Below are 22,745 nucleotides of genomic sequence, written 5' to 3'. Positions count from 1 at the left end.
GTAATCTTTAGTTTCCTATAAGTTGTGAATAGCAGCAGGGGGCCATGGATAGCTTGGAAACCTATATTATTTCCATTTATTTTTTAAAATGCAAATTACACTAGTAAGTCAAAAAAATCACTTTTGTTAAAAATACATTCAGAATTAACAAATGCCAAAAAGAAAAGAAAAAAAAGACACATTTGGATTGTATCTCTTACCTTCTGAATATTTAAGTTTATAACAAAAGCCCAGTCTAGAAAAATAACATTCTTTACTGGATTTTGAGGAGGATACAGCTGTACAAATCAAAAATGTCATCCAGATATTCTCACATTACTGTGCTCTAAACTGCTTCCAGAAGAGATCTGTCCACTAATCATTTAGTTTAGTAGTCAACAGTCCTAATTTCTTTTTAATGGTGGTGCTCTAACTGCAACTTAAGCAGGGTTATGAATATCAACTTCATATAGACATATATATATGTATGCTGTATGTATGTGTGTGTGTATATCTACCCTATATGTAATATATGAATATGCATTTATCATTTTAATACTTAATTATTAAATGTGCTTCCTATTTCCTAAGCACTTTACAAACATGAACAATTTATACCTCTCACAAAACCTGTGAGGCACATATTATTCCCTTTTTAAAGATGGGAAGACTAAGACACGGAGAAATTAAGGCCATTTCTTTTATTAAATTAAAATGAGGCCTAAAAACTATGTGTAGATGTTTCATTAAATTGTCTGACTTCTAAACCTGCTAACTACCAGTAGTTGCCATTCTGTGGGATGTCAGTGAAAGGTATGAAAAATTATCTTCTGAAAACTGGAACATTGCCTAAGTGCCTAAACTGCTTTCTTTTCATGTTAAAAATTCTTAGAGAAACATGATTTTGACTCACTTTCATACAGGGAAAGCTAAAATACCCTGCTGTGCCATTTTCATTCCATTTAAATCTCTACATTGTGTTTAATATGATACAACTGCTCTATTAAATATTACATAAAAGTAGAAACTTTCAAAATTCATCAGGTTATGGGAAATTTCAGTCTGGCACTTGGAAGCTGCGTGATTTTCCAGGAAGTGAAAGCAGATCTACCCAGAATGAGCTCAGAATTTCAGGTGCCCAAGTATGAAAATTTGAACTTGAGATCCAACAAGTACTCTACTGGATCAGGCCTAAGTGATTTGCCTAATTCATGCAGGAAATCATGAGCAGGATCTTGGGCTGGAGTCCTCCCTGGATTATGCAGCCCCTGCCAATAGTTATTCCTGTGTATTACATAAACATACACACACACACACGCACACACACATATATATAAAATCTCACTGAATAAATGTAAGTATAATTCTTGAATGTGTCCCATATCTTCACTGATGAATGCCTGTTCCTCTGTCATTGTCCAGAGTGTTGGTTTGTGACACTTTACATCCATGCAGACACAGCAAAGGGCACTGGTTTGTATAGGGATGGATGAGTGGAGTTAGTGTGTGGGCTGTGGGAGCTCAGAAGCCATGCGGATATGAGGGTTTGATGAACAAGGAAAAGGGATTCACCTGGGGATAGCTTAAGCCTTTCCAAGTGCTGACCTTTTCCTCTTGCCCTCAACAGCTACATGGCCACCTCAGGTGTGGTAGGTGTGTGCCTTTGCTTGTGCAGAGTCTGAGCAAAAAAACAATGACAATCCAAGTTCCTGAAAAGCCTGAGCAAAATATTGGTTTCTTCTAATGAAAGCCACCTAAGTGCTTGAAAATACAGATCAGAGTTAGAACAAAACATATGTTCCTAGGAGTTCAGAGTATTTCATATACACATTGACCTACTAGCAAAATTCCCAAAGGCATCTTGTTGCCAACTACGTAACAGCACAGTTTTTTTCAGCCACAATAATACAGGAAGATAAAATACACGTTCTAACACACAACAGATCCCCCAAATATACCACAAAAAGGTCTCCAATGTTTCTTCAACTCAACTAGTCCCTCCCTGCCCTCCCCAGCCAAAACCAAAAAAATATATATATAGTTCCCTTATGGTGCAATTAGAAAAAAAAGCTCACTTACAGAGAATTTTCAGTTGAAATTAGATATAAAAGAGTAAACATAGCTAGTACATATTCAGTTGGCCTTTGTTTATAGAAATTTGCAGATGTCTCTGTAGTTAGTAAAAGACATTTAGAGATAGCTATAAAAGCACCTACAGTGCGATAAATAAAAACAGCGGGATTAAGAAGCACTGTTTCTGCTGCTTATTTCCAGTAGGTTCAATTATTAGTTTATGTTACCCCTTTCCCCACCCTGACCCCCCAAAAGATCTATTTTCTTTCTTTTTTTTTTTTTTGTCTTTTTCATTTAACCATTATAAATTGTGTGTTTCTTGACCACTGTGGAACCTCAAAAGTAAAGCACTTTTCTGATAGCTGGCAGTTTTCTACTTGGTCACTCTGGAGCCATGGAGCAACAGAGCCTTATTCCCTGACATGAAAACAAAACAAAACGAAAAAAAGAAAACCACTGACTTAGAAATTGTTCAGAATTAACAGCAGCGTGTTGAGCCTAAAGGACGTTACTTCAGAAAGCTTGCACTGAGTTTCTCTGATGTGCAATGCAGTTGGGTTAAGGCAAGTATGAACTGTACAGCCTTCAGGGCAAACAACGTGCTGTCTATTGACTTCTGTTGCAAGGTCATCCTGGTATTTTTAGTTTTATGTTGACTGATGAGACTTGATGTAGCCAGGAGTGTGGAGGGGGCTCCAAAGCACCAAATTGTCTGGGTTCATGTCTTAATCCAAATGGGCCCCTCTGATGGTGGCTGGGGTGCGGAGACGCCATCTGCTCTGGCCCTCTGGTGCTGGGAGGCAGGACGTCCAAAGTAAGGGTCTGGGGCATCTCCTTAGTACCTGTTAGAAAGAGGGCTGAATGTATATCTTTTTTTTTTTTTTTTTTTTTTTTTTTTTTTTTGTCTCATTGTTCAATCAGCCTTTTTAATTTTTATTTATTTATTATTTTTTTTTAGCACAAAAAATGGATTTTTTTTGCTCTTTGAAGAACAAAGGGGCAATCTCAAAACAGTTTCTTTGACAGGTCCTCCAGCCCACGTTGAGTAGTCTCCATGTTACTTTGACCTAGAAGAAAGAAAGGAAAAGAAAGATGCATATAATCCACCAGAAACATATGTGATCACTGCCCTACTGCTCTGGTACCCATTTGCAAGCAAGAGTAAGCCACTGACCAGTAACAGCTCAGCAGTGCATGGGTTAAAGAGAACAGAAGAGAGAAGGCATTTGCTGAGATGATCACTTCTCTCCCTTTGGAACATCATCAGATAAGTCAGCACAGGTTTTCCAAACCATTCTAAACCATACTGCAAGCAGGAGTAATATACAATTACAGTCAGCTAACCCCTGTCAATCTAAAGACTACTGTGCTTTAACCCAAGTTCTGTAACTCCATCTTTCATAGTGTAATACAGACAAGATCTTGTTGGTTACTAATCATGACTTAACTGGTGATTTATTCAAATAATATGTTGCCCATGATATCTGGATTCCACCAACATGAGTCTGAATTCTTGGAGTACAGCTCAAGGAGACAGTAACACAGCAGATTTGCACTGCATGAACTTGCTGACTGTCTTGGTAATTAAGTGTCCTAGTTTCTAGGTGCCAGGTATTGTGTTTTGCTTATGTTTCTTTTCTCCTTCCCTTTATATATATACATGTATATATATATAATTTTAATTTAACATAAATGATAACAAGTTGGTATGTTCAGTTAAATTTATGCTAAATTATCTGGACAGTTACCTACAGCTTTAGGCTAGGAGGCCGTCACAAACATAATGCATAAGTAAATACAACAGAGAGAAAAGACGGGAACAAATATTAAGGCAAATGTATTAGCACCCCCACAACTCTGTTCCCAAGTTGTTGACTCAAAATCCTTTCCACATTTGGAGAAATGTTTAATCCCATAGAAACTGTCATAAGCAAGGTTCAAGTAGCAGAATACACATAGGTAGGCATATGTATATATAGTTACATGCACATATGTAGGGGTATGAATGTACATAACTATGTGTTTCTATGTATGTATAGTATGCTTCTATATTTATATATACGTGTATATATATATGTATATATATATAAAGTGAAAGGATTCTCAGACTTCACAGCACACAAGGGAGTGCAAGCTTCACTTCAGGACTAAACTGCTTTTGAGCAATTTCTCCAGTGCATTAGGCATCAGCATCAGACACAGCATCAGACATGCATGCTTTTTTTTTTTTTTTTTTTTTTTTTTGCTTTACTTCTTTTTTCTTAAGTGAACAGACTTATTGTGAAACAAACAAACAAACAAAGATAGAAAAAACTCTCTCCTCTCCCTCCTCTGTACTGTGATCATGCAGTGCAGCAATGTTCCACAACCATAACCGCATTTTTCTATGTGTGAAGAATCAGTGCCATAGACTGTTTAGTCACCTTCCTTGGTCACCTTCTGAGAGATGAATTCTCTCTTGACAATTGATTTCCGTCATCTTATTGTGTTCTTGTCCCATTGTCTGGAGATGAGCACTGGCATCTCCAGCACAGAATGCTGGGAAGCTGCTTTTTAGGACATCAGCTGAGGCCACACTGCGAGGAGGTATATGAGCAGCTTTTCTGTCCCGTTAAAATGCATATTCATTTTGAAGGGACTGGACAGGCTTCTTGGCTTGTACAGCATAAAGTACACTGTTGGCACTTAAATAATAAAAAAAAGCCAGTTAAGTCATGATAAGAATCCTTCTCCTAAACACCAGTTTTCTATTTAAAACATAATTTTAAGTTGAATATATTTTTCTGTTAAAAAATAAGCTGGTTTAAATTAAATTTTAAGTTGGGAGAGTTGATAAGGAGAGTTGTGATTGGAAGACAAAGCCTAAACTATAGAGAAAAGAAATAAAGAGAGTCTGAATCTAATAACATTAGACTATTTATGGAAAGAGTAGCCAGAGATAGCTACCTTAATTCACTGTCTACAGATAATGCTTCCTTTTCTGTGAATCAAGATTTTTTTTTCCCTATCTTATTAATTTATGGTAGTTTTGCATAACTGATGAAACTCCATATGAATGTACTGTGTGCATTTAAATTGGGTTTGAATGTTCTTATAAGTAGAGCTTGATAGATATCACAAATAAAAAGTAATAATTATTTGGTTAAAGTAGTCCTGACACAATAGAAATGTAAAAATGAAGAGCCTGAATAAATCATTATAATTATTTGATTGTACGAGTAAGTTTGTGTAGATTCAGTATAACCTCCAAATTAACAAAATGAAGTACTAACTTTGTCACAACAGGAAAACGCTCTGGTTGCAAAACAGTACATATTAATAGTTAGCAATTACTAAAGTCAGCATTCCTTCAGGATAGTAATTAAACTGTGCATATATAAAACAGTTCAAATTGATTTAAATCACTTAGATGTAAATCTGTCTGGCTTGAATTGAAATAAAATTTTGTCTTGATGGGATTGTGACATTGTAATCTGCTAAATCAATTCATGTCTGCAAGCAGTATTAGGATGATGACACAACACTATATGTCTTTGTATTGTTTCTGCATATGAAATGATATAGTGAATAATGGGAAGTTGTTCTCTACATTTATTAGTGAAATACATGTTGAAATTTGCATTTTGTCAGAATCTGTATAATCATTATAAGCTGATATTGTTTTGGCAAGTTCTTCAAAGCTGAGGTCATTTGTTCTCCTTCACTTTCCATTCCTAACATGCTGGCCTATACCATAGATAAAAGAAAGAAGTGTTATTGTGTTTTTGACAGTAGTTAGTAGCCAGCTGATATAAAATAAGCTATCTCCTATTTCTCCTATAAACCAGAGCTTCACATGAGTTACACTTGCTGTGAGCCTGAATAGTAGAGCATGCAAAGGTGGTCACAAGTTGTCTTTACAACTTTTTTTTTTTTTTTTGTGATGATGTTTAATATATCCTCCACTGCCTTAGGATTCAAAGCTCTTTTGTAGTAGTTGATAAATTTATGGAAATAGTTATATGGGTATAGCAATATGGATATGTAGGGATATAGTTGTATCCTGGATGGATGTGATTATATCCTCTTGAGAGTGTGGCAATGAACTCCATAAAAGAGAAGGTCTTTCCCATTCCATCCTCTGCCTTTCTATGTCAAATGATTCTTATATTTTACTCATCCCCAAGGGATGCTGAACATTATAAAGTCCAGGTGACATTGGCCAGAGAGTAATGTAAAGTGCTTATTTTTTTTTCTTATCCTTGAATACTACGGAGGCTAAGGCTAATGTTCTTTGGTGGACATGATCCCTAAGGAACCAAATTTTCCACCCAACAAATAATGCTTTACAACATCTAGCATAGCCTGCTGTTATCTTATCAGTGTGTTTTGATTTCCAATATGTTTTATTGCTGTAAATAGAGTTACCAGCAGATCAAACAACGGCTTGATTAATTTGACATTCGAATTTGTCACTCCACTGACTAATGGCCTGCCTACATTTATGGAGCAACTACAGTGCAAATACATATGCATGTGTTCCTAGTGTGCCTCAGATGTAAATAACAGAAAGGTATTACTAAATGCTATAAAAGCCTCTTAAGGACAAGCTATAGTGATTCTAGAAAACCTTGTCAAATACTATATAGTCAGAGGGAAACATGCAGTGTCTTTGACTGCTGCTGGGACACGGCAATACTTTTGTGGGTTGATTGGACAAATGTCTACTTACATACAGATTTCTGTCTCTCAGTAAAGACAGCAAAATCACCTATATATCAGTGAGAATGCAGCACTAAAATAAAGCAGAACATGGTTTACATGGATTCATCATACATCTCTTCATCTCAGTTACAAGCTTAAAAATATTTCCTTCTTTCCACAGGTCTAGTTTTCTTTTCCATCAGTATGAAGATTCTTAGTAAATGTAATCTGCTCTTCTGGAAGAAACACTGAGATCATAAAGAGAATGGGATAATATCTCAGCTAGAAGGCTCCATATGTTGATGACAAGGTATGGTATACCGAGAATGAAATAGGATTAGAATTGCTCTAAGTACCTATGAGCCACACATAGTACTAGGAAGGAAATAACATTTTCTAAATGCACAGTACTATGCCAAAAGTGCAGGTGAAAAATCTTTACTTGAGCATAGACAGATGGGAAACTGAAGTTAAGATGGCACTGGAGACATGCACTATTGTAATTTGAGATTATTAAAAAGCTCCTAGCAAAGCTCCCAAAGGGCCCAATCCTAAGCACTACCACAGAATTGATTGTACTGCTGATAAAGTAATAAATGGCAGTTTCATGCAGAAAGCTACCAATCCATTAGCAGACTTCCACTAAGCAGCATAAATGAAATTACATTCAAGGGTGTATGGAACGTGTTGGGACGGATATTGTTTGCCTGTATTTAGTACTTTTCCTCAAAATAAATGGTTAGAAGGGTAACAAAGGAAAAAACTAAATGCCGTGGCCTTGTGAGCTGTTACTTGCTGTACTTTTGTTATGTCAGCTAGTGAGGGTAAGTAAAAGAGAATTCAAAAGGCTGTGAGGTATGATTTATCTAGGCAGTCAGGGCTGTTCTGAATTGCAGCCGGCAGTGGCACAAGAAATATTTGGAAATGATTATTTCTGGACCAGTCTATGGCTGGGTGTGAGCTCCAGTGTGAATGTACTCCAGTTGTGTCTATGTGCTGAGATTTATTATGTGTCTGACTGCACTTCTAGGCAGTGGATGGAACTGTCACTCTTATTGGATAGATAATATACTCTCTTCTATTCAAACTGGTTTTAAAAACAATATTTAAACTGGTTTTGAAAACAGCATGTTGTCAATTTCCTTTCCTTCCTTTTCCTTCCCTTTCCTTCATGGAGACTAGAAATGGGGTACAGAGGTGCTTCAGTGAACAGATACCTGTCCAAGTAAACACTAATGCTAAATACATCCAGTAAATTATCAAGTTGCTTAATTATTGATAAATCTTAATAGAAAGCACTTTTCGGCATCCAAGTTCTGTCAGCTTTGACTAGTTCTTACTAAACCAAATTCTCATTGCCTTGGAGTGGAATCTGCTTGAATGAAAATGGGGTAAAATCAGGTGAGAGCTAAGAGTTATTTAAACAACTGTGACACATTGTATCTTGCTGTAAGAAATCATTATCATGCAATAGAAGAGCAATGTTGGTGATTAAGTGTAGCCTGAATTCAGTCTATCAAAAAGGCTTCTGCCTATTCTGAATTTTTAAGTCACATCATCTTTCAGCTTAATGATCCTTTAATATCAGCCTGCCACTCTGTAGAATATCTCAGGAGTTAAATACTTACATATACATGGGCTGTAGCTGTAGATGAGATGTCTTCTGTGGGCCTTGATAGCCGTAAGAGTCAAATCCACCTATGAAATCAACTGAAAAATGGGCAAATTGCTTTCATTAGAAATATCTTTTCAGAAGTGAGTGATCGGCATTATCATTCAAGAGACACCCAACAAAGACTATTTTTGATGGACCCCCTAATAATCTATTAAAACAAGACCAGCCAATTGTGGAGATACATAAAAAGGGTAAAAAAATGGAGAAAGGCAAAGTCCCTTTTTAAGCTTTTAAATGAAAATAAATTTAAAATCACAGAAAGACAATAAGTGATTTATACAAGCTATCTGTCTATCAGAAAGAGCCACATATCACTCTTTTTCATGTAGACCTCCTGATGAGTACAAAACAACATGCTGTTTAGGTATTACAAATGCTGTAAATCATTCATTTATTGGTGTGAATACTGACTGTCATTACTGTATCTGGCTTGCTGACATACTGTGGTTCAGAGATGTAGAGGAGGAAGCACATTGATCTGACTGTTTGAGAGACAGAATTTTCTCTGATTCCCTGCTTTGACATTCGGGTTGCAATGCACAGAAAGTTGGAACAATTTATCTGAGCTTCAGAGATGAGACTGCACAGATCTAAGGAAAGCAGCATTTCTCTCAAGGCACTGGAGGTCTGTAGGAAGGTTGCAGGGTGGTTGTTATTTATTAATTCACAACACTAGCAGTTCCCAATGGTCTTCTCATGTTTATTTTAAACAATTTCCAGGGCAATTCAATCTCATCTGACTCTGAGCCCCCTGTTTCTCTGATATAACACTCTCTTTACACAGGTAAAAGCACACCCTTTGCTTCCTTTGCACCAGGAGACCTGACTATTGGCTTATTTATCAGCAACTCTCATCCCTGAAATATTGTCTCTCACATATCAGATGTGAGTCTGACTTTGATTTGAAAGAAAAGGGCCAGAGAGTTCAGATATAGAAGTATATTCTTCACAAGTCTGGGCTCTGGTACTGACAGATGGGCTTTCTGTACATTAAAACAAACGAGCAAAGAAAAAAAGAAATATTTGATAGAAGATAGCTTCTTGTGGATATAAACATAGTAACATTCACATAAAAGTCACAAAAAGTAGATTTATAACCCTTGGATTAAGAACTTTCACAGTGGTGCGTACCCTTAAAATTTGCATTTATGAGATTATTTTGCACAAAGCAAAATAATACTCCTCAATATCTGCCACACTGGACATTTGCCTTTGCATGATGTCCAGATGTTATGAAATCAAGTTTTTGTAGTCCTACCCTTAGCCCACCGCTTGCTCACAAGCAAAGAGCCACCAAAATACAAGGCTGGAGCACCACTGTATGCTTCCATTGCAACCATAGGCATGTTTAACCTGTTATCTACTTTTCGCCCTGGCCAGAACGACCTGTGCAGAAGTCATTCAGCTGATTCTGTGCTCTGTGGCAGGATTAAGTATACCTCTGTACCAGAATGATGTTTTACTAAATTAATCCTTGACATCAGTAATGAAGGAAGTTCTATAGTCTCTTTGTGTTGCCTTTCCATGAACCTAAATTCCTAATGTCTAATTTAAATGTAATTTCCTGCAAATTAACTCCTTTTCTACTTTTGGACTTTTTCTTCCAATGGATATGATGACAAATGAATCATTTTTTTTTCTTTTATAACTGCTTTTAATATTTTCAAAAAGTATTTTCATGCCATCCATCTTTTCCAGATTTAAGCACAACTTTTTTCTTTTTTTTTTTTTTTCTTTTCTATTTTTACTTGCAGCCCATGTTTTCCAAGCCTCTAGATTTTCTCTCTCGATCCTTCTTCAGTCTATTTATATTTTTCTTACACTGTGGTGCACAAATCAGGACTAACAGGAACAATTGATTTCAGGCCACTTCTCGAGATCATTCAGGGTTCTGATCTTACCTGCACAAGTGCCCAAAGCCCTCTCAGTTTGATTTCATCTGAATTTTTTCATAAATGTTTTACCCTTGCTGTAACAAAATGTAACACCCTTGCAGTTAACACAAATAATGTAGATAATTTTTCACTAGCCAAAGTCCCATTGGGATCCCATCTGAAATGTCATCCCAGCTAGCTGATAACTAAATTTTGAACACAATTTTAAATGATTCTGCACCCAACTTATAATGACTGCATCTGAGCAGTGCTTCTCTGGCTTGCTTGCCAGACAGAGCAAATATCTCAAAGGGTTAAAATCTTGCTAAAATCAAGATAAATACAATTTGTAGCTTCCTATTTATTCACTGCCCATAACAATCAGAAAACAAAACAAAACAAAACATAACAAACACCTTTATTACAATTTTGTTATATCTTTGGAAGTACACAAAATCTATAGGCAGAGAATGAAAAACTGACAATATGAATGTTGTTGAGTGAAGTGCTAAGCTGGGATGAAATATAAAAAATCTCAAAAAGAATGGCTGCAGCAAAAAGAATGGGCATGTCGTTTCTGTAGCTATTTTTTTCCCCCTAGTTTTCCTATTTTTCGCACTCTTGACCTCTGACAAGTCAAAATATATGTGTGATGGAAAGATTATCTCATTGGTGTCAATCCCTGTTCCTTTGCCTATATACATTTGTCCTGCTTTGTATTTCTTGTGTACTTCCCAAGACCCTTCAAGCAACCAGTAAACCATTAAATCATTATTAGAAGGCTGCAAGCATAGATACTCTGTTTTGTAGTCATGGGGTAAAAGGTCTTAAGTATTCTTCTAGGGTTGTTTTCAGAAAACTAAACCACTGTTTTAAGAAAAAAGATTTCTCTAAGCAAAACAAGTTTCTGTGGGCATGAGAGAAAGATTCACACTGAATATCTTGCATGCATTCATCTTTGCCCTGTTGTACAAGTAAATACCAAGTGTTAACACAGCAGACTGTTGAGTGACAAAGACAAGCTTGAAGAGACTTTCTTGTGGTAAGCTGACAGTGGAAGCTCCCACTTGTGTAACCAAATTATGGTAGGGCAGAAGATACTATTGAGACCTTGCTAGAGACATGCAATGGCTTCTTACATTCAACAACAAACTTTCCAAGGTAGGCAAAGGTAAGTAACAGGATGTGAATTCCAATGCAAGAGTGTTTTAGCAATTTCTTTATAGCAAGTTTTCTTCATGGTGGCCGTTTCTCAGTTAGCACTGCAAAGCCTGAGGTGCCCAGACTGTGCTAAAAGCTCCCTGTAGACTCTGAGCTAGTTTCTTAAAGCATGCAAAATGCTGCCCTTTCTGCAGGCATTTTATCCTGGCTGTGCCTGAAAGGTCACTAGAAGTGTTGTACAACTGATACATTCCTGGCAGCAGTAACATGAGATGAATAAAGCAAGGCTCATTAGCGGAATCACTACAGAGGCTTCCATCATTAACCTTATCCATCAAACACATTTTTTGACTATTCTATTTCACATTCATCTTACTTGTCACTGTTATAAGAAGTGGCTCTTTTATTGTGTCTTTCTCCAGTAAAATCACATGTACATATACAAACAATCACAGAATCCCATTCATTTGAATAACTGGGTGCTGAGATGCTTATTTTTCTAGCTGGACTTAAATAGGATAATAACAGTACTATTTGTTTGTGAAAAATGTTATAAGAAATTCAGTCTGTTTTCTTCCTTTGGTGGTGTTAAGGGGCTTGTAAGGCATATGATGGTGGTTATAACTGTAACACAAACAGTACATATGGTTCAAAATAGGAACATATTTTCTATTACTAAGCACCCTCAGGGTTGTGAAGTTTTAACCTCTGTTCACAGTCCCAGTCTCCACTGTCTTTGTTGCATATCAGGACAAGACGGGAAACACAAATGGTTTTCTCATTTTTGATTTCTGGAAGATTGCAATGTGTAAAAGGATCAGTAAATTAGGATATATGTGCACAGAAAAGACCTCTTTAGCATGGGTGTGCATATGGGAAAAGGAACTCTGAAAAGCTATCATTGAAAAACACTGAAATTGATTAAATCAACAGAAAGATGAAAAGGAAGGAAACTGTGAAATAAAAGCAGTAATATTTTCCTGTAAAAAGCATAAGGAAAGAAACAGAAGAAAACAAACAAACAAACAAACAGGACTGGATACTATTCTCCTAGTAGAAAATTTCCTCTGTGAGATATAAATACAGAAGCAAAAAGAATCAGGTTTTCAGCTGCTATATATTTTCAAACCTTCGGCGGCTTCATTGAAGCAATGATATGAGCTTAGGATGTGAACCCAAATAGTCAGTTAGGACATATGTGTGTAGAACTGTTACTGATGTTACAGCTTTCCTTGCATTTTAGTAGGAAAGCAAAAATCAGTGCAGGCTAGTTTTTAAAGGATATAGGATTTAGAAGAGAGGAAGGGGATGTGTGCCTTTATCTGTGAAGAAAAGGAAAGGGTAAGGTTGGGAAAAAGCCCTGTACTTTCAGAAAGTAGATATACTTTCTCCCATTTCTATAGAGGATTTCTCCTGTCCTGTATTCTGCCTCTTCCAAGCAGCTGGAACCACAATCAGATTGCCCCTTCCTATCCAAATTCGAGTTTTTGGTAGCCCAGCACACACAGTGCTCTCCACGGTCATCCAGCACAGCCACTGCTTTCTTCTCAAAACCTTTGTGTCACAGAGTACTGGGTTCACGCTCACTTCCCTCCTTCTATACAAACCAAAATTTCATCTTCTCATTTCATCTTCATCTTCTCATGGGTATTTACCCATGAGTAGTTAAACACAACTTCCAGTTCTGCATGGCTAATATATAAAAACTCTTGGTCGCTCCTCCCTAACCTTCTAACCTTCACAGAGAACGATAGCACAGGTCTGACTCTCACTTGGGGTTATAAACTAGATGTCAACTTTTGTCTGGACTATGTATGATTTAATTTCTGAAGATTATTTTCCATATTGAAGAGGAGGACTCTTCTATCTGTTGACACAGCTATAACATTTACCCAGGGCTCTTGGTGTCAAAAACCGCAATTGTTCCTTTTCTGAACTCACCAAATGTTGAATTAAGGAGGCAAAAGCTGCAGGGCTCATTGCTTTGGCTAAATTACTTCTCTCTGCATCCTGCTAGTAATTACATCTTACACATCACATCAAGCAGAAGCTAAATCTTTTTACATTTAAAGCCTTTTTTAGAGACTGCACATCAGTATATCCTCCTTCCATTTTAAAAAGCTAAATTGTGTCCCTGTGGTGCCAGCTTGACCCACGTACTTGTAAAATTTCCAAATACTTTCTCTCCTTCCAAGAAGTTCTTAATAAACAGTCCCCTCATTAGTGTCAGTGTACTGATATTCCTGTCTAACAGGGATTAATATTTGCTCATTGTTTCTTTGTGCTCCCTTTCTGCCTGTACCCAGCAGCTACCTGTTGTCTGATGCATAGATGGCAAGCCCCAAGAAACAGGGCTGATGTTTTTGTTTGTACAGTGTTTGGCATTGTGCTTGTCCTTAAATATAGTAATGAATCTAAAGCACCAACATAATATTACAAATTTACAATTGTATGTAATAAAGATGGCACCATTTAAAAAGACTGAGTGACCAGGGAAGCATATGTGCATGTACACATGGGTACTTCTTGCACACGCATTGTGACTGAACACAGTGCAGTCCAGTGCAGAGAGAGTACACATGGTGTATCTGTGTTACATCTGATGTGTAAGGTGTTAAACTGATGCACTGATGCACCGATGTAAACTGATAACTGATGTTCAGGAGGCCAAAGACATGGCTCCCCTGGCCTCAGAGGTGCAGTGATCAAATTCACTGCCACAGCAAAGCACTTCATTGTGCTCCTGACTGGGAGTGAATTAAGTCACTGTAGGCACTGTTGGTGTGCAAGTGTCTGATGCAAGAGAGAGACCTGTGCACAAACGCTGCTAGCTAAAAGCTGGCCAAATTCAGAAAAAATGGAGGGGAGTAAAATTAAGCTTGTTTTTAATAGCCTTGGAAATGACACATGGAAAAAAAAAATACATAAAAGAGCATATGTTGACACTCTTGCTCATGCAGCTTCGCCAGTGTCCTGCTATCCACCTCACTGATGAAGACGCTTCCAGACTAAAATAGTTACCTATTTTATGCTTTGAGCATGGCCTGGTGCCTGTTACACAATACAGCACACAGGAGGAAATTTGCTTGAATACAGTCTCAATAAAGTTTGTTTACAATGATAATCAAACATTACTGCTCTTTGCACTAAGTACACAGTGATTTAGACTCATGAAGCATGGATGAAGCCAGGGGAAGGAGCGCATCTGCCAGCAACTGTGGCTAAAGCCTCCCTACCAGCACAAGGATGCTCTGTAATGGCATCACACAGAATCACAGAATCACAGAATTTCTAGGTTGGAAGAGACCTCAAGATCATCGAGTCCAACCTCTGACCTAACACTAACAGTCCCCACTAAGCCATATCCCTAAGCTCTACATCTAAACGTCTTTTGAAGACTTCCAGGGATGGTGACTCCACCACTTCCCTGGGCAGCCTGTTCCAATGCCTAACAACCCTTTCGGTAAAGAAGTTCTTCCTAAGATCCAACCTAAAACTCCCCTGGTGCAACTTAAGCCCATTCCCCCTCGTCCTGTCACCAGGCACGTGGGAGAACAGACCAACCCCCACCTCACTACAGCCTCCTTTGAGGTACCTGTAGAGAGCAATAAGGTCGCCCCTGAGCCTCCTCTTCTCCAGGCTGAACAAGCCCAGCTCCCTCAGCCGCTCCTCGTAGGACTTGTTCTCCAGACCCCTCACCAGCTTCGTTGCCCTTCTCTGCACCCGCTCAAGCACCTCGATGTCCTTCTTGTAGCGAGGGGCCCAAAACTGAACACAGTACTCGAGGTGCGGCCTCACCAGAGCCGAGTACAGGGGGAAAGGGCATAAGGACTTGAATGCAAAGCCTTGGTCTCTCAGCACAATGAACTGCTCAACAGGCAGCAAGTGCTCTTAGCTCACCCATTTGCCAGATAAAATTAAAACTTCACATTTTTAAACTGTAACTTTGTAACATTTCAGAGCCCAATGATGTCCACAGGATTATCAAAGGAAAAGCCCTACACTAATTTCTACAGAGTTTCTTATCTCCTATTCTGCACCATTGTCAATATTTCCTTACTGTTTACTTATACAATAGTCAAAATTATTCTCTGATAATTGCCTCAGAGTCTTTTCCTCTGGATTCTTTTCTCCTTATCGTGTTTCTTGTTGGACAAGGCAGCCTTATCATCTTTATCACCCATGCCTGCTGGATGATAAAGTCCCACAGGTTCTTCTTCTATGTCTATCACTGCTGATCTGTGGATGATTCTTGATCATCCTTTCTGAGATATAACATAGGACTGGGAAGGTACACTGGGTTTTGAAACCTTATAAGCAACACCTGGTGTCACCACCCTTATAGAGGTAAGGGATTACAGACCACTATTCCCTGTAATTAGGAACACTGCATTCAAGATGAACCCAGCTCATGGTAGCACCCAGAAGAAAACAGCAGGATAAATGATGATGGAGTCCAGAAATTAGATTAACCAAAATGCATCTCAGATTCCCAGGTGAGGAAGGGGTGTGGTCAATGGCAGAACCTCAGAGAGGATGTGGCAAAGAACAGGCTCCAGAGCAATGCCTTCAACAGGTACCATGGTGGGGTAGTAGGAAAACAAGCACCTGAACAAGCAGAAAGGAGCAAGGATGAAAGTAGTAAGGAGTAACCAAGCAGGTTGAGGAAGCAGAGGCAGGTGCAAGACTCAGGCAGCTGGAGGCAGAAACAGGGATGGGGACAGAGTAGGCAAAAACAAGAGTCTGGAAGAAGCAACTGGAGTGTAACTGCAGCAAAGAGAAATACTGGACTGAAACTGTCAGAGTCACCTTTTATACCTGATAAATTCAACAAACCACCTGTCAAGCTTATGCACCTGGAAATAAGGTTGCAGTCAGGTAGGTTGCCAAATGATCCCTGCAAGGCTTTGCAATGCTTGTCCATGCTTGCAGTGGGGCTTGTCCAAGGCTCAGTAAAGCATCTGTTAAAGACCTCTACTCAGCTGTGGGAGCATTATGTCTGCAGAGTATATTGTTTTTCTAAAGTGGACAGACCTGGACACTGCTGGATAATAGCTATTTGCTTTCAAATATCTATGCTTGAGTTCTGAGCAAAAAAATCTAACCCCGAAACAGTTTTTGTCTGACAAATCTTTCTAAGAATTAAAGAAAATGCAGACCATGGCTGAATCATTATAGAGCTTATCAAATTAATCATTAGGAAAAATTTGTTCTAATCCAGTTCATTGCTATGGGTAAGTGATAAAGAGAGGAAAAATAAAGAAAAAAAATAGGGAAAAAGAAAACAGGGAGGAAAAAGAAAATACTTGGGGCAGTGGCCTCCGACTGTGACCACCACACTAATAAATTAGAATAAGACTCATCAGTAGGTGCAACAAAGTGGAGAATTAAGGCCCAAATCTATGAAAGTTAACAATCCAGTGCTAATGAAGACCTATCTAGATATTTGAAAGGAAAAGTAATAAGGAAAACTTTAGCAGAAGGCATGTTGACAAGAATAATTTAGCAGTTATGTTCCAGGCATGTGGAAAACTGTGGGGAGCTCTCAGTGAGGACAACACTGACATTTCTGAGGCCACAGGAAATGCTTAGCAAACCTAGTCCACCTGCAGCAACTTGTCACCACCCCTACTTGAGACGTTGCCATCCGTCAGTCAGGACTGAGTCTGGATAGCCATGGCTGGCTGTTTTACACCTGCTCATTTTGGCTAACCACACCAAATATCAGCAAACAATTCAAATCAAAATGAAGTCTTTCACCAGCATCAAAACAGAGTATGACAGTCCATCTGAAATCATTTTCCATGCATTTTCTGTGCAGATCTCAAATTTTGATGTTTTTGCCTGATTTCAAATATGTTTTATTTTTCAATCACAAAACATTTTTCCTTGTTTTTCCAACTACTTCCTATTCAGATGTGACAACAACCTGAGAATCTCTTCAAATAAAGTATGTTTTTTTTTTTATCAGATCTGTCACTAACTCATTTCTGCCACTGATTTGATGAAACTGCATGGGATAGTGTTACTTGATCTGGACTTCTTTGTCTCAAGTTCATTCATGGCAAGACAAGTCATGTTTACAAAATGTTTTGGTATAAAATACATCTTTCTTTGTAAAAAAGTTGTTAATTGTTCATTCCCTTTTCACATGTGCAGAACTTTTCCAATAATTCTGCAACATCTTTCCTGGCCAGGACAAAACATGGCTGGTGAATAGTTAAAAAAAAATGATGCAAGGTAAGTATCTCCCCTTGGCTGTTACAATGAACTGATTTTATTAAGCAGTATCCCATTGTGATGAGCTGCTGGAAAGGAAATGTTACTTCCTTCAAGCTCCGCATTATGTTATTTAGACTTTTTTTAAACTTGAAGCTGACAATCCCCACAGGAGGCAGTGATGGATGCAAGGGGAGTGGCAGGAAAGACAGCAAGGGAGAAGAGAAATTACCATAAAGGGAGCCAGCAACGACACCATTTCCCCCCATGTGATTTTATTTATATATTTGTCTCATACCACAGTCCTGTCTCCTAGGGATTCCTTGAACATCAGCTTCATTAGTTACGAAGGCAGCAATCCATAACCAATTTTCTTTTCATGTCAAGCTTGTTCATGTATAAACCCAGCCCTTTTGTTGGAAACATTTGCAATTAATCCCACAAACAAAGAAAATGCAAATTGTACAGTCTACCCTTAGCAACCCTTCTGACTCAAGGCCCTGACCACCATCTATTATACACTAAAATGATTTGAAATTCCCACTTTGAGTCTAACCTAATTTTCTAGTGATAATAGACATGGATTCCCAGAAGCACTCTATGCATCTTGATAGTAACATCCTAATTTCCTTTCCTGGTAAATGTTTTAAATAAGATTTTAACACCAAAGGAAATTAACCTTTAAATTAATTGTAATTATAAAATGCCATCACTGATTTTGTCTTCAGACTAATTACTTGCTATTATTTAAACAAACTGCACCTCCTCTGAGCTTTAAGTTTGTTTCTCTCTCTGCAGTGCAGTGCCAAATGATCCCAGATCAGACATCGTAACGTCTGCCAAGCCCTGTGACACCTGGACTACTCAGGTCTGTTTACATCTCAAATGCAGCCAGTTTCAGTTGTCACATCCCACCCCAGGCTTTTTTCCTGTGCTTCAGCCTTGTACTGTGCAGTACAGACATCTTCAGCCTGTGCTTTCTAACCAGCGAGCAAGCCTTGTGTGACGTAAAGTGCCTCTGCTCTGCACTGGTGAGAATGAGATGCTCAACACTAGCCTTATGCTCTTATGAAAAGTCCTCTTCAAGACAAGACATGACTGGAAATAATGACTCAGGAACCAGATATTGTTATTTGCAAAAGGTTGATTCTGTACAGGTATAGAATCATCAAATAGCTTGGGTTGGAAGAGACCTGAAAGACCATCTAGTTCCAACCTCCTGCCATGGTCAGGGACACCTCCCACTAGACCAGGTTACACAAAGCCACATCCAGCCTGGCCTCAAGCACCTCCAGGGATGGGGCATCCACAGCTTCTTTGGGCAATCTGTTGCAATACTTGACCATCATATTATTGAATTTCTTCCTTATATCTAATCTAAATCAATCCTTTTTAAATTTAAAACTGTTCCCCATTATCCTATCACTACCTGCCTGTAGATTTTAGGAAATACCCTAGATATTTCTAGTGTCAGTGCAGCTCTCCAAGCCAACTCTCTTCAGGATAACAAGCATGAGGCAGTACTATGGAATTTTAAAGGCTTCCCTCCCTCTGTGCTTCCATCAACTGGAGGCATAAGGATGCCTTCCTGACATCTGAAGGCATCCCATTTCCCTCCTTTTGTTTCACTTAGTTCATGTAGCAGTCACCACACTAAATGAAACAAGTAAACAAAAAAGCTTCTAATTTAGCTACAGGCTGTGAATTGGAGAGCACAGCTGAGCAAAAACTAGACGTAGCTTCAGCTTTTGTAGCCTGTTCATTGACTTCTCATTCATGAATGACCTGTTCAACAGCTGGAGAACAATTGTTTTAAATATCGGCTTTTATTTGTTGCTACGTTAATTTGTTCCTATGCTCCCTCTTTAGACTGCCTGGGCCCTCCTTAGCATAAAGCAAACAGATCAGCCCAGTGATGCATCCTGTTGTAAGAAAGGTGTCTAACACAGACAGGACAAGATGTTCTTCGGTGTTACTGACTGTAGTGGAAAACTTGATCATTAAACTGCAGGCCTAGTTACATATGATTGTAAGTACTTGAGATGAATACCATCCTTGATGTCTGGTGGCATCAGTGAGGGACCCCAAAGTGCAAATGTATTTCTCCTTACCATACTGCCATTCCTTCATGACAGATTCTGCTTCCATTATTTTGATGATATAAAGGGTTTGAAGATGCAGAATACCCCTCTCACCTACCAAAAATGATCGCAAGTTCTGTAATATTCCCAGCGAAGCTGAAGGAGGCAGCTGGTGAAGTTCAAGAAAACTTGTGGTAACATGGAAGAAGTGAAGGCAGAATGACTGTTCAGTGTTTTCCATTGCAAGATACTGGGTGCATTACACAAAGGGTAAGGGCAAAGCTAACAAAATATAAAGCTGAGTTGTTGGAACTCCTTCACTCAGGAGGTTGTGCTTGACTAAGGAGAATCTCCATCCTTTACTGGATGCGGGGGGAAACTTAGTTACAAGAGATGAGGAAAAGGCAGAGGTTCTTAATGCCTTCTTTGCCTCAGTCTTTAGTGGCAATACCGGTTGTTCTCTGGATACCCAGTACCCTGAGCTGGTGGAAGGGGATGGGGAGCAGGATGTGGCCCTCACTATCTGCGAAGAACTGGTTGGTGACCTGCTACGGCACTTGGAAGTAGGCAAGTCGATGGGGCCGGATGGGATCCACCCAAGGGTACTGAGAGAACTGGCACAGGAGCTGGCCAAGCCACTGTCCATCATTTATCAGCAGTCCTGGCTATCGGGGGAGGTCCCAGTTGACTGGCGGCTAGCAAACGTGACGCCCATCTACAAGAAGGGCCGGAGGGCAGAACCGGGAAACTACAGGCCTGTCAGTTTGACCTCAGTGCCAGGAAAGCTCAAGGAGTAGATCCTCTTGAAAGTCATCACGCAGCACTTGCAGGGCAAGCAGGCAATCAGGCCCAGTCAGCATGGGTTTATGAAAGGCAGATCCTGCTTGACGAACCCGATCTCCTTCTATGACAAAGTGACACGCTGGGTGGATGAGGGAAAGGCTGTGGATGTGGTCTACCTTGACTTCAGCAAGGCTTTTGACACCATCTCCCACAGCATTCTCCTCAAGAAACTGGCTGTTCTTGACTTGGACTGGCGCACGCTTCATTGGGTTAGAAACTGGCTGGATAGCCGGGCCCAAAGAGTCGTGGTAAATGGAGTCAAGTCCAGTTGGAGGCCAGTCACTAGTGGCGTTCCCCAGGGCTCGGTGCTGGGGCCGGTCCTCTTTAATATCTTCATTGATGATCTGGACGAGGGCATTGAGTGCACCCTCAGTAAGTTTGCAGATGACACCAAGCTATGCGCGTGTGTTGATCTGTTTGAGGGTAGGAAGGCTCTGCAGGAGGATCTGGATAGGCTGCACCAATGGGCTGAGGTCAACTGTATGAAGTTCAACAAGGCCAAGTGCCAGGTCCTGCACCTGGGGCGCAATAACCCCAAGCAGAGCTACAGGCTGGGAGATGAGTGGTTGGAGAGCTGCCAGGCAGAGAAGGACCTGGGAGTGATGGTGGATAGTCGGCTGAATATGAGCCAGCAGTGTGCTCAGGTGGCCAAGAAGGCCAACAGCATCCTGGCTTGCATAAGAAGCAGTGTGGCCAGCAGGTCTAGGGAAGTGATTGTCCCCCTGTACTCGGCTCTGGTGAGGCCGCACCTCGAGTACTGTGTTCGGTTTTGTGCCCCTCGCTACAAGAAGGACATCGAGGTGCTCGAGCGAGTGCAGAGAAGGGCAACGAAGCTGGTGAGGGGTCTGGAGAACAAGTCCTACGAGGAGCGGCTGAGGGAGCTGGGCTTGTTCAGCCTGGAGAAAAGGAGGCTCAGGGGCGACCTTATTGCTCTCTACAGGTACCTCAAAGGAGGCTGTAGTGAGGTGGGGGTTGGTCTGTTCTCCCACGTGCCTGGTGACAGGACGAGGGGGAATGGGCTTAAGTTGCACCAGGGGAGTTTTAGGTTGGATCTTAGGAAGAACTTCTTTACCGGAAGGGTTGTTAGGCATTGGAACAGGCTGCCCAGGGAAGTGGTGGAGTCACCATCCCTGGAAGTCTTCAAAAGACATTTAGATGTAGAGCTTAGGGATATGGTTTAGTGGGGACTGTTAGCGTTAGGTCAGAGGTTGGACTCGATGATCTTGAGGTCTCTTCCAACCTAGAAATTCTGTGATTCTGTGATTCTGTGAAAATGTTCTTGGTTCAAATGGAGAGGGACATGTTCAGGAGGAAAATCATGTTGTTGGCAATTAAATGCAACAAGACCATTTCTGGCTAAGGAAGTCCCTAAACTGCAAATTACTCCCAGAATTTTATGGGAACCACAAACCTTCTGTGTTCTTATATGCTTATGCAGCAAATAAAGGTCCAAGTAAGCATCAGGCGTTATTCATTGCTGGATTCTGGACATGAGGCTGGATAGACCTGGTACCTCCCTTCTTATCTCTAGTCTAGCGTAACAAATAATGCTGCATTGAACACTCCAGCTGTAATGTCACCAGGAGGGAACAGATCAGAAAGGCCTCCTGTGACAATAACCTCTGGAGTTGCATTTGATCCCAGCCCTGAATACAGAAAGATGGTTTCAGTCATCTTCTGCACTCCCCTCAGCAGTAGTTTCTGCTCCATCCATATTTTCTTTCTATGCTTCTCCCATCTTGGTATTCAGAATTTACAGCCATATTCACCAGAAGACAGGAGAGAAATTTTCTTTTATTTTCTCTTTGTCTTAGAGATTTTTAAGCAGGGATGGAAGCCGAGAAAGTAATTCTCTGTAATGTCTCTCTAAGCAGGTTGTGAAAAGCATTTGGCACAGAAATAAAGTGTTATCCGAGCATATTCTGCACTTCAATAGTGTCTTTCATCCTAGAAGCTCAAAGTTATGAAGCAACACACCTGTGAGTTTATCCCTGTCATTATTTCCCATTCTAAATATGGAAAATAGAAGTATAGTGAGGTTAAATAACCTGCCCATAGGTGGAAAGGAGCTTGTAACAGAGCTAAAAATAAAGTCTACTCTCTCTACCCTGTATGTTTGTCCAAATTTCTCATCTCTTACAACTAATAAGTTTAATA

At 39.7% G+C, this 22,745-nt stretch overlaps 1 protein-coding gene across 3 annotated transcripts in view; it reads right to left on the bottom strand.

The window, feature by feature from the left end:
• Positions 1-49: 49 nt before the first annotated feature.
• Positions 50-22,745, bottom strand: part of NKAIN2 (sodium/potassium transporting ATPase interacting 2) — a gene marked incomplete at its 3' end in the record, with an annotated part of 590,593 nt that continues 567,897 nt past the window's right edge. For 2 of the 3 annotated variants that reach the window (XM_084514224.1, XM_084514226.1), the window contains exons 6-7: positions 8,364-8,445; positions 50-3,119 (exon numbers count right to left, since the gene is read on the bottom strand). In XM_084514224.1, coding sequence (XP_084370350.1) covers positions 3,110-3,119; positions 8,364-8,445 — 92 coding nt within the window. Of the gene's footprint in view, positions 3,120-8,359; positions 8,446-22,745 lie in introns of those variants that run through there. The other variant, XM_084514225.1, reaches the window with a different exon arrangement.

This window comes from Aythya ferina, assembly GCF_964211825.1.
Source record: "Aythya ferina genome assembly, chromosome: 3".
NCBI lineage: Eukaryota > Metazoa > Chordata > Aves > Anseriformes > Anatidae > Aythya > Aythya ferina.
Note: the sequence above shows the minus strand (reverse complement) of the source record. Positions and strands in the feature narration are given on the sequence as shown.